This window comes from Mercenaria mercenaria, chromosome 2 (assembly GCF_021730395.1).
Source record: "Mercenaria mercenaria strain notata chromosome 2, MADL_Memer_1, whole genome shotgun sequence".
Classification (NCBI taxonomy): Eukaryota; Metazoa; Mollusca; class Bivalvia; order Venerida; family Veneridae; genus Mercenaria; species Mercenaria mercenaria.
Window position 1 is genome coordinate 52296609 of NC_069362.1, and position 18943 is coordinate 52315551.

The 18943-nt window shown below is 36.9% G+C and overlaps 1 protein-coding gene across 1 annotated transcript in view; it reads right to left on the reverse strand.

The window, feature by feature from the left end:
• LOC123563967 (probable ATP-dependent RNA helicase DDX46) overlaps positions 1 to 18943 on the reverse strand; it is a 128327-nt gene that overhangs the window by 17599 nt on the left and 91785 nt on the right. Inside the window, exons 12-15 of the mRNA XM_045357166.2 lie at positions 16804 to 16886; positions 8573 to 8737; positions 3474 to 3701; positions 2226 to 2329 (exon numbers count right to left, since the gene is read on the reverse strand). Coding sequence (XP_045213101.2) covers positions 2226 to 2329; positions 3474 to 3701; positions 8573 to 8737; positions 16804 to 16886 — 580 coding nt within the window. The remainder of the gene's footprint in view (positions 1 to 2225; positions 2330 to 3473; positions 3702 to 8572; positions 8738 to 16803; positions 16887 to 18943) is intronic.

An 18943-nucleotide genomic window follows, 5' to 3' on the forward strand; every position in this document is an offset into this window, starting at 1 on the left:
ATTTTTGTGGTGAAGTCCCGCGAAACTTAGCAATCACGTGTTTCTCAAAAATTGGGTATCTTCGGCGATTATCGCTTAAAAATTGGTTTTGGAAGAAACATGGCCGCTGAAAGGGGTCAAATACGGTGGTCGGGAGGCAATTCCGGTGGCCGCTGACCGAGGAAGGGAGGTGGCTGCTGAATAAAGTGATGAAATAGAGGAAAATCCGTTAGGGGGTGTCATAAAATGACTGTTAAACGGAGGTGACTGCTGATCGGAGGTGACCATTAGTACAGGTTAGACTGTATGCACAACACAAAATTCGAACAGACAGACAGGCACACAGACAAACATACTTGAGTAACAAGCACTGCCAAAGGAGACAGGAGACTTGACTATTTCAATGCTGCACAGTGAAATAACATCCAAGTAAGCTAGAGATATCAATGGAGTTATTAATATGACTAAATGTGGATGGCAATATTAGAACAACAGTTTAAGTCAGAGTAAAATTTATTTAGTTATAACAGACAGCAAAATATTATCCAATTGTTAGATCAGTATAAAAAAGACATAATTTATGGAATATTTCTGCAAGAGTAATGCACCATATATGTGACTAATAATGTGGTACAACTCTTTTAAATTTGAATTAAATTCATTCTGTAACAACTGAAACAGAGCAAAAGTGCAGCATAACTTGTACATGAAATTCTAAGCAAAAAGGGGGAATAATTCATAAAATATTGGTGCCAACATTATGTGATATGATGTGGGCGATGAAGATGTAGAACAACCATTTTAAGTTTGAATCAAATCCATTTTGTAACAACAGAGTCAAGGTGAAAAACATTAAATTAAAGTAAAATTCTAAGTAAAAAGGGGACATAATTCATGAAATATTTTTACCAAAGTTAAGGACCTTATGTCATACAATGAGGACAATGATGTAGAAGAACTATTTTAATTTTGAATCAGTCCAATAAGTTATAACAAAAGACTTACTGAAAGTACATCAAAATTAACCTTAAATTCTAAATAAAAAGGGACATTATTCATAAAGAATTGGTGCAAGAATTATGACCCTTGTGTTATATGATATGGGTAATGAAGTGAACAACTGTTGTAAGTCTGAATCAAATCCATTTGGTTATAACATAGATACAAGATAAAAGTATATCCAACCTTTATCTGAAAGGAGGTAATTCATGAAATATTTTCACAAGACTGTCTCTAAGGGAAACAGAATTCAAAAAAAAAAAAAATTGACAGGCATCATCGCAGTATGCTTGTTCATGTTTATTTCAAGTTTTATGAAATTCTATCCGATAGTTACTGGGAAATGGTTGCAGACGGACATTTTGGGGCATTTTTCATTAAATCAAGGGCAATAACTCTAAGGGAAATTGATCAATCAAAAAAAAAACTTGACGGGCATCATCGCAGTATGTTGGTTCATCTATATTTCAAATTTCATGAAATTCTACCTGCTTGTTACTGAGAAATGGCTGCGGACCGCCGGCCGCAGGGACGCACTGACGGACGGACAACGCCATTATAATACCCCCCTCCCGATTTCATCGGTGGGGGATAATAAAATTCCTTCAAGGGGTTTAGGAGATACAGAGCGGACACGAAATGGAATGCTAAAACATTTGACCTTGAGTCATGACCTTGACCTTGAGCCAACATGGCTGACTCATGAGTTCTGCACATCGTCTTGATGAGGTGGTGATCATTTGACCCAAGTTCCATGAAAATCCTTCAATGTGTCATATGATGATGGTGTTGATGAGGAACAACTCTTTTAAGTTTGAAGCAAATCCATCATATAACAAAGATAAAGTGAAAGTGCATCAAAACTTTAACAAAGTGTGGACACAGATGCCGACAAGAGTAGGATAGCTCTCCATAGACTTTGTATAGTTGAGCTAAAAGTGCACTCTCCCTGAAAAATTTTGGGCGGCATCATTATAACTTTTTTATGATATAACTTACTTACCAGAGGCCTGCATGGCAGAGTGGATAAGGTCCCTGAGCTGCAATAACTTTCTCCTTGCCTCTGTGGATTTGACAATGCCATCCAACAAGCTTGTATAAGGTTATTCTATCCAGGTGTCCGTCTCTGTGTGAAATAATGCCTGGTGGGGCAGCTGGAGTTTTCCTCTATCATTAAATGCTGTAAAGTCACTATTATGACTTAATCTGAATCAGTGCGACTCAAACAAACTAACAAACCAACTTACCCACATCTGTGTACATAGTCTTCATAGTGGTTAGGACAGTCATAATTGACAACAAGTATCAAATGTTTTACATCTAAACCTCTGGCTGCTATAGATGTTGCTATCTGTAAACATAGAGATACTTTTATAACAATCCAATATTGCTTTTCAGGTGTTCCTATTTACGCATTTCTACAAAGAATGAAAAAGTAGAACTTCAGCTGAAAAATTTCTCCAGCCAGCCAATAAATCTATCTGTTAGATATTTACAATCCTAATATTTTCCCCTTGATGCTATTTATTATATACCTGCACATTTTCTATCTCAAGTACAGCATGTTTTTCACTAACAAAAACAAAATTTTGTATTCAACTCCCATTGGATAAGGAAATATTTTCAATCAGAAATGATGCAACAATGGCATCTTGACGTTCAATGCAACAAATAGTCCACCGTTTCAAACAAGTTTTCAGTCTTATTTATCTAAAATTATAGTCCATTTTGACTGATATAACGCTAGAAATAGGCACATACATGTATATAATTAAATAGTCATTACAATAGTACCTTGACCTGCATCGATGGCTCTCGTATATTTTCCCAGGCTGGATCACACTCGGCACAACAGCCTCTTGGGATCCAGGCCTAGTAAAATCCACTTGAGCTGAATACATCATTGTAGATGTTATAATAACCCTATTATAATGCAACTGTATTTTAATTTCTATGAAATCTACTGACCTTGAAGGGAGACAGACCATTCCAAAGGTCAGAATGTTTGATTTACATATGTCACTTCCTGATATAAGATACAAACGTTTTAAAAGACTTTTACCATGGACAGCATTCACTGTAAGGGTGTTTGCTATTCAAGAACCTCATTTAATTAACAATTCTGTCATTTCAGAGATTAGTAAAACTTGTAAAACTGGATAAATTAAAACAATATGAAAGAAAGGGAAAAAGACTTGTAAATACAAGATATAAGGCAAGGTTTTGAGTAATTCCAATTGGGGTACGAAATACATCCTACTTTAAAGGCAGACCTACATACACTAAATATGCACATGTATTTCACACTCAACTTAACACGATTTTTGTCTTCATAGAACAGCAAAGAAAGTACACGAATACATGGATCTTTTCAAGTTACCAGATATCAAAACAATTTTCTGATACAGGTATGCCCTGGATTATCTGATGCTTCTGTCTTTTTGTTTACTACCATGAGAGAGGTTTCAAAATGAGCACAAATTAATATTGCTTACCAATAATTTTATATCCCCATTTTTAAAATCGCTGATAATGCTTCCTCTGTCATACTGATCTATACCGCCATGTAAGGACATACATGGATATGAATGTTTCAATAGGTCCTTCATGAGATCATCAGCATGTTCCTGCTTGTCAACAAACACGATTACTCCACCCTTCTCCTGGAACTGACCCAGCAATTCTAGCAACTTGAAAAACTTCTGATCATCCTCAAGTATTGTCTGTAACACATAAAATATGCTGACAGTGTATAGGGAAATATAGAACATGTAGGTGATATATAGGGAAACACATACAATATGGAGGCAGTTCATGGGGAAACATACAACATGTAGGAGATCTATAGGGAAACACATACAATGTGGAGGCAGTTCATGGGGAAACATACAACATGTAGGAGATCTATAGGGAAACACATACAATATGGAGGCAGTTCATAGGAAAACATACAACATGTAGGAGATGTATAGGGAAACACATACAATATGCCAAAGATATATAGAGAAAATTTTAATGTTTACAGTATGTAGGAGATATATACAGAAACACATATGTAGCAGATTTATAGAGAAATGCTTATAGTATCTATCTATCTATAAATACTGCATGACACCCTTGCGAGTATTTTATGCAGGTGCGCGTCAGTGCATAAGAGTTTAAAAGCAGGAATGTACAGGAGAAATAAAGTAATACATAAAGTATTTGTGAGAATTTGAGACAAAGCTGATAGCGCTAATAAAAAGGCGAAATGTACAGTAAAAGGATTAAAAACAGCCTGGTCACTCAGAAGTCCTGGCCCAGTTTGGTTACCCCTTGCCTAAACTGGTCCAGGGTAGGTGCCTGAGCAATGTCAGCCGGCAAAGAATTCCAGAGAATGATGGTCGCCGGGTAGAAAGAGAACTTGTAATAATTACAGGGTGTTTGAATTTGCTGGAAAGATTGGGAATGCATGTGTCTAGTGAGCCGGTTAGGAGGTAAAATATAAGATGGCATTGGCACTGCAACCAGTCCATGGACAATCTTGTAAAACATCAGTAGCCTGGCATCATTCCTTCTGTTTGCAAGGGAACGCCACCCCAATTGCTTTAACATGTGTGTGACACTGCTGTAGTTTGAATAGTCACTGGTGACTCATCCAGCGGCCCTGTGTTGGACCATCTCGATTTTATGTGTGTTGAGCTGTGTATGTGGACTCCACACTGAGCTGCAGTACTCTAGTTGTGGTCTAACAAGGGTTTTGTAGGCAAATTCCCTAATATTTTGCTGTTTGGAGGGAATATTGCGCTTAATGAAGTTAAGTGTTTGACTAGCTGTTGAAGTGACCTGGTTTATGTGTTTGTTCCAGTTTAGATCTGAAGTGATGCTAACACCAAGGTATTTTGCATCACTCACAGTTGCTAGTGTCTGCCCATGTAGTGTGTAAGTGGATTTGTAAGGGTGTTTAGACTTGGAAATATTAATCACTGTACATTTGGATGGGTTGAATTCCCATGTGTGTTCCCATTTTTGTAACCTGGTTAAGTCCTCTTGCAGAGTATGTTGTTGTGTAACATTGTTGACTGTGATATAAAAGCAGTATCATCAGCAAATAACCGGACCTGTGAAACAATATTTTCAGGAAGGTCGTTTATGTATAGCAGAAAGAGAAGAGGGCCGAGGACAGAGCCCTGTGGGACACCAGATGTGACCGGGACCTCATCCGACTTATCACCATTGACTAAGACGGACTGACGGCGACCGATGAGAAATGATTTGACCCACTGTAGTGTACAGTCCTGGATGCCATGTTGGTGCAGCTTATATAGTAACTTTAGGTGAGTAACCTTATCAAACGCCTTTGAGAAGTCGAGGAGTATTAAGTCTGTTTGGTGACCTTGAATTAAATTCCTGGATAGGTCCTCGACAAGTCCTAATAGTTGAGTTTCGCATGACCGTTTTGACCTGAAGCCATGTTGAAGGTGATAAAGTATGTTGTTGACCTGGAAATGTTTAGTGATGTTTGATGCGACAATGTGCTCCATAACTTTGCAAAGAACACATGTCAGAGAAATGGGTCTATAGTTAGCAGGGTTGCTTTTATCACCTTTCTTAAAGAGAGGAGTGACATTCGCCTTGGACCAGTCAGAAGGGATAGTGCCTGTTTCTAGAGATTTTTGGAAAAGTTTGGTGACCAGGGGGGCAATTTGTACACTTAAGTTTTTCAGGACTACCGGTTTTAAGTTATCGGGACCGCAAGCTTTGTCACTCTGTAATGTGGACAAAAGCTTTTGGACACCATTTACACTGATGAAAATTTCAGGCATTTTGGGGTACTGGGGGTTTGGGGCATTGCTAAACAGGTATTTGGTTTTCATTTGGCATGGCTGACTTAGTTTTAAGGGATTCATTGGAGTGAAGACGGACTGGAATTGGCGGTTGAGAACATTTGCCTGGCCCCTGCTATCTGTGATAAGGTTATCATTTTACGATAGTGGGGCAATGCCTTGGGTGTCCTGTTTAGCATTTTTAATGGTTGAGAAGAGCTTTTTACGGGAGAAGTTTTGACCTGGTTTGGGGTTATTTGGATCACCTGAATGTGCTTCTAGGACATACTCTAGGTAGTTTGTGTGGGCCGGCTTTATCTCCATTCTGACCTTGTTTCTGAAATTTTTGTACTGATGTTTGACCTTTGGATTGGAGCTGTTTTTCTGTTTTTTGTATAATTTATTTCGTTTTCTGATTTGTCTCTTGATGCCTTGGGTGATCCAGGGAAGAGATGGTTTAGAACCCAACCTCTTGGAGGGAATGAAAAGATTTATTCCTTCATGGATAAGATCTTTAAATTCTATCCACAGCTCTTCAATGGATTTGGAATGGTAGTCACTAAACATAGAAGGTGACTTTGATTTTACAAACTGTTGGAAATTGACCCAGTTGGCTTTTCGAAATAAGTGTACAATACGTGGCTTTTGTTTATTAAGACGGGGTTTGACCTCAGAGGTAATTTGGACAATATCATGATCCAAGATACCAGCTACTGACTTTATAGATTTAATAAGGGTAGGGTTGGATGTGAAGAATAGATCTAGAGTGTTATTTAACCTTGTGGGGAAATTTACCATTTGTTGTAATGAGAAATCATTTACTAAAGATATGAAGTCTTCATAAAGTTTGGGGAGGGAGCAACCGGGCTTGACTGTAGGGATGCTCTCGTCCCATGCTAATTTTGGGAAGTTAAAGTCGCCGGTAAGCCAAACTTTACCTTTAAGTTTGCTTACCATTTGTAGTGACTTGTACAATTCTAAAATGCTATTTTCATCATATTCATGGCTTCTATAGTATGATGCTAGATAAAGAGGTTGTGATCCAAACAATTCCAGTTTTAACCAAATGATTTCACAGTTTGTTTGTAAACCTTTTATTTCGGAAACTACGATTGAGTTTTTAACCAGTATGAAGACCCCACCCCCAGATTTACCTGTGTTCCTATCACGTCTGTAGGGGGTATAACCTAAAATATGTGGGAAAATTTCACTATCGGTATGTTTGGATGTAAGCCATGACTCGGTTCCAAAAACTATATCGGGTTTTTCTGTGTCAAGGAGAGTATGAAATTCTAATTTCTTATTTACAATCGATTGAAAATTTATGGTCATGACTTTCAGGCAGGAGAAAAAGTTTTTAACATTCTTTTTCTCGGTTTTGTTTGGAATAACGGGAACTGCGGGATCGGACAATAGGGTGAAACTATTTTGGGATTCATGGGATGACAATGAAGAGTTTAATAATGTGGAAAAATTTAATGACTCACAGTTCGTACAGAGCCAGGAAAAGGACTGATTGCTAGATACCAAATCAAAATATTGAGATTGACTGAATCCTTTGCAATGAATGTGGAACCAGATGTTACAGTTGTCACACAAGATGGCAGGGTCATTGTCGAGGACATTTAGACCACAAGTTCCGCATGGATAATCTGGACCGGGATTTAATTCTACATCGGCAGACAGAGTCAAGACGAGAACAAATAAATAACTTTTAGTCAGTCTTACCGAGTTTTTTGGTTTTGGTATGTAAGAGATATTTACAGAAACACATATAATATGCAGGAGAATTATAGAGAAATGCTTATAGTATGTAAAAGATATATACAGAAACACATAAATATGTAGTAGATTTATAGAAAAATGCTTATAGTATGTAAGAGATATTTACAGAAACACATATAATATGTAGGAGAATTATAGAGAAATGTTTATAGTATGTAAGAGATATATACAGAAACACATATAATATGTAGTAGATTTATAGAGAAATGCTTATATATTCACAGAAAAAATCCTTCCTTTATGGTCATCTGCACATCAAGCTTGTTCATCTGTGAAAGTTTGAAGCAAAACAGGCTAACAAAATTTTCTTTATATTCCATATAGCAAAAACTATCAAAGGGCCATAACTGCAGTAAAAATAGTCACGGAAAAAATTCCATCCTTCAAAGTCATCTGCACATCAAGCTTGTTCATCTGTGAAAGTATCAAGCAAATCAAGCTAAAAGTGTGGGAGAAGCTGGACACGTACGATTTCGAGACCTACGTACATCAGACGGACATACGGACAGCAGCAATGCTATACTGCCCCCCACATAAATGTGTGGGGGCATAACTAGGAGATACAAAGGGGAACTTATACAACATGTAGGCAGTATATAGGGATATGCATACAATATTTAAGGAATATAAAAACAATATTATATCAGTCTGTATGTTTGTATACCACTTGTAGTTCTTGTACTTATCTCCAATCTTTTGTCTTGGGTGTAATCAGCAAACAGAAGCGATACACACCCAAAGAACTTAAGATTTACCTCCATGAATCATTTAAGCTTTCATTGAAAAGCATAAAATTTATATCTACATGGCAGAGAACTGCATGGCAGTAACATAGTAAGATTTGCAACCAGCTTACAGATGTCAATATACATCAGCAATATCTGTGAGAATATTTTCAGTCATTTGCATTGTGTATTTTGTCACAGGACTGTGGACTGTGATGGAATTCAAAGACTGATATCAAGTTATGAACAAAATGTCACAATCTCAGTACTGTAACTTACAACATGTTGGTCAACATCTTTGCAGACGACACTTCTGCCCCCAACTTGTATCTCTATAGGTTTGGTAAGAATTTTTCTCGCCAAAGCTTCCATCTGTCTAGGAAAAGTTGCTGAGAACATCACAGTTTGTCGGTCTGGTCTTATGTTATCTATTATACGATTTACCTGAAACATTTATGAAATTAAGAAATGTATCTAGTATGTTTAGTAAAGTTAACCCAACATCACCTGAATTACTGAAATAGTATTTGACACTGCGGATTCCTCTGAATTATACGAAGGTTGATAAAAAAGAAATGTCACTTGAGCCAGAGAAATGTGTATAATGAAAAGAAAACAAAAATTCCTGTCCCAGTACCTTGACCTATTTGCAATATCTCTTGTTAATATCATAAAAACTGATATGCACAGAAAGCATGGTAATGATGATTACTGCACTAACATTATTATGTCAGAAATTTGTATTTTCTCTCCAAGCAATAACAAGCCTTAGCAATATAGAGCATACATGTGATCTCCTGGGCGGGAGGGTCAAAATCCCGTTTTTTTTTCACCTTGCCTCCCATCTCCCGACCAAAATCATAATTCTCTGGCTTTTCAAATTTTTTCAGTTTTTAGACTTTTTTACTCGTGGCACTATTTTGACTGGGTGATAATAACCGAGGACTGCTAAACATGTTTATATGGCAAATCGAAAGGGTCAGCAACTGTTTTGTATTATACATCTGTGACACACGTGTAGCTTGAGGAAAGAGTTGTTTTTTCACAGGTGACTTTTTAAAACATGATTCTAGGCTCAGTTTTACCAATTTGAAGCAAAAAATTCTCAAGTATAAGAAAGAATTCTCAAATGGAATGATTTTTGATTATTCAAAGAAATGTTTTGTTCGGTAATGAAATCACACAAATAATTGTTGGAAAATCCAACCCGTTACTATTTTTGGTACATGACTGTCGTCTGCACCTCGGTAAAAATTAAATGTATGATTCTGCCAGAAAATTGTATGTTTTTATGTAAAAACCTCTCAAAACACATAAATACATGAACATCTATTGAATAAAGTATCAAAATCTTCTTGACAGATAATTCTTATAAAATCAGATGTCACATATTTTCCCAACCCATTTTTTCACCCAAACACTGTACTTTTTGAACAGTATACAGTTGTAATTGTGGTGAAAACATTCAAGGTAAGTGTAAACAAAAGTGAAAATATGACAAATTAAAAGTGATTCTACTTTTCAAGGACTGTCAAGAATCAGCCACTTAGAAAAATATCCTGGAAATTAAATTCTCTTAATTTAACAAGGGGATACTTAAAATTTGTAATTCATTTGAATGTCTACCAATAAAACTTGAAAATCAATGTGTTACTTGTTAAAAGTTGTTAAAATACAATATTGTATCCTTTTAGGTTTTTAGCTGAGGGTGAGCTATTCTGATCAGTCACCGTCCGGCGTCCGTTGTCCGTCGTACGTAAACTTTTACTTTAAATGACATCTCCTCATAAACCGCTAGGCCAATTTCATCTAAACTTCACAGGAATGTTCCTTGGGTGAAGCTCTACAAAAATTGTTCAAAGAATTGAATTCCATGCAGAACTCTGGTTGCCATGGCAACAGAAAGGAAAAACTTTAAAAATCTTCTTCTCAAAAACCAGAAGGCCTAGAGCTTAGATATTTGGTGTGAAGCATTGCCTAGTGGACCTCTACCAAGTTTGTTCAAATCATAACCCCGGGGTCAAAATTGACCCCGCCCCAGGGGTCACTTGATTTTACATAGTAAAATCTTCAAAATTTTTCTAAAAATAAACCAAAAGGCATAGAGCTTAGATATTTGACGTGTAGCATTGCCTGGTGGACCTCTACAAAATTTGTTCAAATCATGACCCCCCCCCCCACCGGTCCCGCCCCATGGGGTTACTTGATTGTACATAGAAAAATCTTAAAAATTTTCTAAAAATAAAATAGAAGGCCTAGATCTTAGATATTTGACATGTAGCATTGCCTAGTGGACCTCTACAAAATTTGTTCAAATCATGACCCCACCCCATGGGGTTACTTGATTGTACATAGAAAAATCTTCAAAATTTTCTAAAATTAAAATAGAAGGCCTAGATCTTAGATATTTGACATGTAGCATTGCCTAGTGGACCTCTACAAAATTTGTTCAAATCGTGACCCACGGGTTCAAAATTGACCCCGCCCCAGGGGTCACTTGATTTTACATAGGAAAATCTTCAAAATTTTTCTAAAAATAAACCAGAAGGCCTAGAGCTTAGATATTTGTCATGTAGCATTGCCTAGTGGACCTCTACTAAATTTGTTCAAAATCATGACCCCGCCCCAGGGGTCACTTGATTTTACATAGGAAAATCTTCAAAATTTTTCTAAAAATAAACCAGAAGGCCTAGATCTTAGATATTTGACATGTAGCATTGCCTAGTGGACTTCTACAAAATTTGTTCAAATCATGACCTCCGGGGTCAAACTGACCCCGCCCCATGGGGTTACTTGATTGTACATAGAAAAATCTTAAAAATTTTCTAAAAATAAACCAGAAGGCCTAGATCTTAGATATTTGACATGTAGCATTGCCTAGTGGATCTCTACAAAATTTCTTCAAATCTTGACCCCCCCAGGGTCAAATTGACCCCACCCCAGGGGTTACTTGATTATACATAGGGAAATCTTCATAAATTTGCTAAAAATAAACCAGAAGGCCTAGATCTTAGATATTTGATATGTAACATTTCCTAGTAGACTTCTACAAACTATGTTAAAATCATGACCCCCCGGGGTAAAATTAGCCCCGCCCCAGGGGTTACTTGATTGTACATAGGAAAATCTTCCAAAAAATTTCTAAAAATCATCAGTTTGACATTTGAAGCATGTAGCTCATATTACTCTGGTGAGCGATCTAGGGCCATCATGAACCTCTTGTTGAAGTTACAGTCAAACTCGCTTTATACGAACTCATCCGGACCTAAGAAATATGTTCGTATCAAACGAAATTCGTATTAATGAATGTATGACCAGATAATTTGTCCGAGCAAGTTGAGCAGTATCACCGGTAACATCGGTGAATAGATTCCGATATATGAAAGTAGTTAATAGTTTTAAACTGATTAAGTTAATATTTACTCAGATAACATTGAAATTACTCAACAAACATCATACTTAAACACGTAAAACTTACTAATTTAAATCTTAATGTGCGGTCGAGGTCCAGAGCGCCAAATTATATCCACAGCCAACATTGAAGCTTGTACTATATAACAATCATTCTAAGAGGAATAAAAGTTTGTATATTTTGTAAGACACAGCCTACCTGTATCGACACTAGAACGTCAATAATGTGTTTAGAATTATTTACACCTATTTAAATCTTGACCTGTCAATTGATTAAATTGTTTTATATTGAAATGATACACAAAGAACCAAGTGTTTGTTTGTGAATAAGTGTGAACTACTCCTTTGTCCAATTACCACGCGGCACAAGGTTGACCATATTATTATTTTCAACACATTTTATAACGGCCCCGACTTCTAAAATTAATTTGTATCAAAAGATGGAAAAGTATAATATTTAAGCTTATTAGGACTTCCAAAATGTGTTCGAATCTACCGATTATTCATATGAAGCGAGTTCACTATTACCGAAATAATTTTACAAAGAAAATAGAAGAACTTGGCCGGGGAATTCGGACTTTGTTTGTTTAATCCGAAAATTCATATCTAGCGAGTTCGTATTAAGTGGACTCGACTGTAGATTCTCTATTTAAAAGCAGAATAGAACAAGGAGCTACGTTCAATAAACGCTAGATGCGCCCGGTGGCATCCTTGTCGATACAAAGCAACCTAAGTCCAAAACGAGGTCAAGGTCAAACTGAGGTCAGGTGATGTTTGAAGATGAGGAATGGTCACAGGTTACATCTGTATTAGTATCAATTCATTCTTGTAAGCGGTATTGATGCTAGACGAAACGGTCCCATTTGGTTAACCAAGAGATGGCCCATATAAAGCAACCTAAGTCCAAAATGAGGTCAAGGTCAAGGTCAAACTGAGGTCAGGTGATATCTGAATATGAGGAATGGTCACAGGGTACATCTGCCTAGTATCAAGTCATTCTAGTAAGGGGTATTGATGCTAGACGAAACGGTCCCATTTGGTTAACCTCGTACGGACGGACGGACGAACGAACAAACGGATGGACGGACAGGACACTATATGCCTCCCGCATCAGTAGATGCCGGGGGCATAAAAATAACATAAAACTAGAAGATGCTTTTGTAGAAAAGCGCATGTCTCCCCCAATGCAAAGTCGTATAAGCAACAAGTCAACTGGGGACAGGAGCGGAAGTCAAAGAGACACTGATGGTTGGCTACAATAGGAACCATCTACTTGGCATGTCTTATAATCCCTTGACCTTTGATTGAGTGACCCCAAAATCAGTAGGGGTCATCTACTCTGCATCGTATCATCCTATTAAAGTTTCAACATTCTGGGTCAAGTGGTTTTCAAGTTACTGATTGGAAAGCGTTTTTGATGTTCAGCCTCCTGTGACCTTGACCTTTCATGGAGCGACCCCAAAAATGCTAGGGGTCATCTACTCTGTAAGTCCTATCACCCTATGAAGTTTGAAGGTTCTAGGTCAAATGGTTCTCAAGTTATTGACCAGAAATGTATTTCCATGTTCTGTCCACAGTGACCTTGACCTTCAACAATGATCCCAAAAATAATAGGGGTCATCTACTCTGCATATCCAATCATCCTATGAAGTTTCAAGATCCTGGGTCAGGTGGTTCTCAAGATACTGACCGTAAGGTTTTCCATGTTCGTGCCCCTATGACCTTGACCTTTAGTAGAGTGACCCTAAAAGCAATAGGGGTCATCTGCTCTGCATGTCCAATCAAATTATGAAGTTTCAACATTCTGGGTCAAGCGGTTATCAAGTTATTGATCAGAAATGGTTTTCCATATTCAAACCCCTGTGTCCTTGAACTTTTATGGAGTGACCCCAAAAAATCCTATCACCCTATCAAGTTTGATGGTTCTAAGTCAAATGGTTCTCAAGTTATTGACCAGAAATGGATTTCCATGTTATGTCCACTGCAACCTTGACCTTCAATAGAGTGATCCCAAAAATTATAGGGGTCATCTACTCTGCATGTCTAATCATCCTATAAAGTTTCAACATCCTGGGTCAGGAGGTTCTCAAGTTACTGACCGAAAGAGGTTTTCCATGTTCGTGCCCCTGTGACCTTGACCTTTAATGGAGCGATCCTAAAATCAATAGGGGTCATTTACTTTGCATTACCAATCATCCTATGAAGTTTCAACATTCTGGGTCAAGTGGTTCTCAAGTTACTAACCGGAAATGGTTTTCCATGTTTAGGCCCCTGTGACCTTCCCCTTTGATCGAGTGACCCCAAAATCGATAGGGGTCATCTACTCTGCATGTCCAATCATCCTATGAAGTTTCAACATTCTGGATCAAGTAGTACTCAAGTTATTGATCAGAAATGGATTTCCATGTTCAGGCCCCTGTGACCTTGACCTTTAACAGAGTGACCCCAAAATCAATAGGAGTCATCTACTCTGCAGGACCAATCATCCTATGAAGATTCAACATCCTGGGTCAAGTGGTTCTCAAGTTTTTGATCGGAAATGGTTTTCCATGTTCGTGCCCCTGTGACCTTGATCTTTAACAGAGTGATCCCAAAATCAATAGGGGTCATCTACTCTGCATGACCAATCATCCTATGAAGTTTCAACATTCTAGGCCCCTGTGACCTTGACCTTTGACGGTGTGGCCCGAAAAACAATAGGGGTCGTCTACTCCATAAGCCCTGCCACCCTATGAAGTTTGAAGATTCCAGGTCAAATGGTTCAGTACTTATTGATCGGAAATGAAGTGTGACCTACGGACGGATGGACGGACAGGGCAAAAACAATGTCTCCCCCAATGGGGGGGAAGAGACATAATTTTGGATTCTGTTTTTAAGTCGCACATCCCTGCATTTAATTTATGTCAATAAAAAACCTCCAGTTACTGAAAAATAGCAAACCTATAGGTTTGAAATTATGAACTTATCACATGAAAATAAACTTGCAAGTATGTCGCTATAGTTTTCACAGTTAATTGCTGAATGACTTACTTCACATCTTTATAATTTAATATGATTAGGTGTTATTTAGATTGTTTCTGTTAGGTTTTTCTTTTTGTTTATGAAAGAAATGCTATTTCTGTGTGCAGTGAAATGCCATCAGGGTGATTTTTGTTTTGTGCATTTAAAACAAAATAACCCACAGAAGTAATATTTACCAGTGTAAACATAACTGAATTAGCTTACATTTTGATATAATTTTTGTAACAATATTGGGATGAACGGATGCAGTAACATTATTTCCGGATCAGCCCTTGTGTATGTCCAACATGATAATGTTTTAAAAATCAATAATTCTAACATTCTTGCTATCAGATAAAAACAAACATTTAAACAAGAGGGCCATGAAGGACCTGTATCGCTCACCTGACCTATTGACCTAAAGATCGTCAAGATTAACATTCTGACCAAGTTTTAATAGATATGGTCATAAATGTGGCCTCTAAAGTGTTAACTAGCTTTTCCTTTGATTTGACCCCGTGACCTAGTTTTTGACCCAACATGACCCAGATTTGAACTTGACCTAAAGATCATCAAGATTAACATTCTGACCAAGTTTCATGAAGATATGTCATAAATGTGACCTCTAAGGTTTTAACTAGCTTTTCCTTTGATTTGACCGGGTGACCTAGTTTTTGATCCTACATGACCCAGATTCAAACTGGACCTTAAGATCATCAATATTAACATTCTGACCAAGTTTCATGAAGATATAGTCATAAATGCGGCCTCTACAGTGTTAACAAGCTTTTCCTTTGATTTGACCTGGTGACCTAGTTTTTGACCCCAGATGACCCAATATCAAATTTGTCCAAGACTTTATTGAGGATAACACTCTGACCAAGTTTCATTAAGATTGGGCCAAAATTGTGACCTCTATAGTGTTAACAAGCTTTTCCTTTGATTTGACCTGGTGACCTAGTTTTTGACCCCAGATGACCCAATATCGAACTCGTCCAAGATTATATTAAGGGTAACATTCTGACTAAGTTTCATTAAGATTAGGCCAAAAATGTGACCTCTAAGGTTTTAACTAGCTTTTCCTTTGATTTGACCGGGTGACCTAGTTTTTGATCCTACATGACCCAGATTCAAACTGGACCTTAAGATCATCAATATTAACATTCTGACCAAGTTTCATGAAGATATAGTCATAAATGCGGCCTCTACAGTGTCAACAAGCTTTTCCTTTGATTTGACCTGGTGACCTAGTTTTTGACCCCAGATGACCCAATATCAAATTTGTCCAAGACTTTATTGAGGATAACACTCTGACCAAGTTTCATTAAGATTGGGCCAAAATTGTGACCTCTATAGTGTTAACAAGCTTTTCCTTTGATTTGACCTGGTGACCTAGTTTTTGACCCCAGATGACCCAATATCAAATTCGTCCAAGATTATATTAAGGGTAACATTCTGACTAAGTTTCATTAAGATTGGGCCAAAAATGTGACCTCTAGAGTGTTAACAAACTGTTCCTTTGATTTGACCTGGTGACCTAGTTTTTGACCCCAGATGACCCAATATCAAATTCGACCAAGATTTTATTGAGGGTAACATTCTGACCAAGTTTCATTAAGATTGGGCCAAAATTGTGACCTCTAGAGTGTTAACAAGCTTTTCCTTTGATTTGACCTGGTGACCTAGTTTTTGACCCCAGATGACCCAATATCAAACTCATACAAGATTTTATCGAGGGCAACATTCTGACCAAGTTTCATTAAGATTGGGCCAAAAATGTGACCTCTAGAGTGTTAACAGTCAAATTGTTGACGACGGCAAACGGACGACGACGGACACAGGGTGATCACAAAAGCTCATCTTTGAACACTTCGTGCTCAGGTGAGCTAAAAATCCCTTTGATTAGCTTGACAAGCAAATAGAGAAAAGTCATTTTCTTCACTGATTCTGTATCTAGTTTGAGCTCTGCTTCAACATGAACATAAACTCAATTCATACACTTCAAACATCATTTCAGTAATGTTTTTGTGTAAGGCTGGCAGAAGTCTCCACAAGTAATGCTTTTACAAATATGAAAATAATGGATCAGGTTGTATTACCTGTGGTTCAAATCCCATATCAAACATTCTGTCAGCCTCGTCCAGGACTACATAGGTACAACGCCGTAGATTGGTAACCCGACCTGAAACAAAAAGTTATAACAGGTACATTAACCTCTGAGACAGGAGGAAAAGGCAATGAAATTCTTACATCATATTATATTTTATTTACTTTTCAACTATATGCTAGCCAAAAGAACCAGCAAACAGATCTCTAAAAGCAATACTCTCTAACATTTACAAGTTCATTTCCGCTTGTTACAGATTTAAAAATCTAATTACATTAATTAATTACATTCAACACGAAGGAATGTCCATACCTGTCAATTATTTCTTTCTCTTACTAGAAGTGTGTCCATAGGACATATACTGTATGGTCACATGTTACTTGTTGACTATGCAACACAGTAAACTTTATTACCTTGGGTTGAGGGTATGAGTCATGTGGTGGGTGGAGTGGAGGGTATGGATACTATAAAACATGACAACAAACACAGAATAAAAGAAACTGAAAGATACTTTCTGAAGAGGGTCGGGATGGGTAAGAGAATCCCAGGTGCACAACCTCAATTAATGAAAAACATTCCTATAAATGTTCATGACAAGTTAAATACTTTTTGAAATATAGGTGACAAAAACATTTATGCCCTTTATGCATATTTCTGACTATGTCAAAGGTCATAACCCAAGAAAAGCCCTGGTGCATAAATTCATATGCTGAATAATATTCCAACATTGTTTTATGACTGCAGGTAAAATGTTTGTAAGATATATGCAACACAGGCTTTTAAGTATTTTTTCATTAAGGTTTATGTGTACTTTTTCAATAAGTCAAGGACCTAAACCCAAGGACCTAAACTCAGGTCTGACTAAGTGAAATCCAAAACAGGATACCTGGTGCACAACATCTCACTTGCTATGTAACAATCCTGTTATGTTTTATGACTAGGTCAAATACTTTTTGTCATACATCTGACACAAACTTTTATGCCCTTTATGCATATTTTTTTACTAAATCAAGGGCTGTAACTCTGGTCAGACTGAGTGAGATCCCAAACAAAACCCTAGGTGTACAACTTCACATACTGGTCAACAATCCTGAGGTTTGATGATTCTAGGTCAAATATTTTTTGAGATATGCACAACACAAATTCAGACATATGGAATGGACACATGGTTGGACAAGGGCAAATCAAAGTGCCCTACAACACAACAAAATTTGGGGGACACAAAAAGGTGTTATAAATAATCACAGATATATGTATAAATATAAAATTCCATAAAACTAAGGTATTAACTTTTTCTGTGTTTGTCTGTGAAAAATTTAATACAATTCACTTACCTTTCAATGTTCCAAAGGTTAAAGAGAACATTGCAATAATAATATAAATAACAAGAGCTGTCCGTAAGACAGCGCGCTCGACTTTTCTCAGTGCTTGACTCTGAATTTGAGCTTTGCCAGTAAAAACAAAAAATCCAAGTTAAAAAGGGGCATAACTCTGTTAAAATTCAAATTATAGTTATGAGAATTGTGTCTCCTGGTGTAGACTTTGATAGTAAATAACTATTTTGAGTTTCAAGTCAAAAGCTTTAATAGTAACAGAGATATTTGACTTTTATCAAAAATTTTAACAAAAAAAATCTAAGTTAAAAGGGGCATAATTCTGTCAAAATTCAAATCAGAGTTATGGGGATTGTTTCTCCTGGTGTAGACTTTGATGGTTAATAAGTATTTTAAGTTTCGAGTCAGAAGCTTTGACAGTAACAGCGATATTTGACTTTATCAAAAACTTTAACTAAAAATTCTAAGTTAAAAAGGGGCATAATTCTGTCAAAATTCAAACCAGGGTTATAGGAATTGTATCTCCTGGTGTAGATTTTGATAGTAAATAACTACTTTGAGTTTCAAGTCAAAAGCTTTAATAGTAACAGAGATATTTGACTTTATCAAAAATTTAAAAAAAAATTCTAAGTTAAAAAGGGGCATAATTCTGTTAAAATTTAATTCAGTGTTATGGGGATTGTTTCTCCTGGATTAGACTTTGATAGTAAATAAGTATTTTAAGTTTCAAGTCAATAGCTTTGATAGTAACAGAGATATTTGACCCTATCAAAAACTTTAACCAAAAATTCTAAGTTA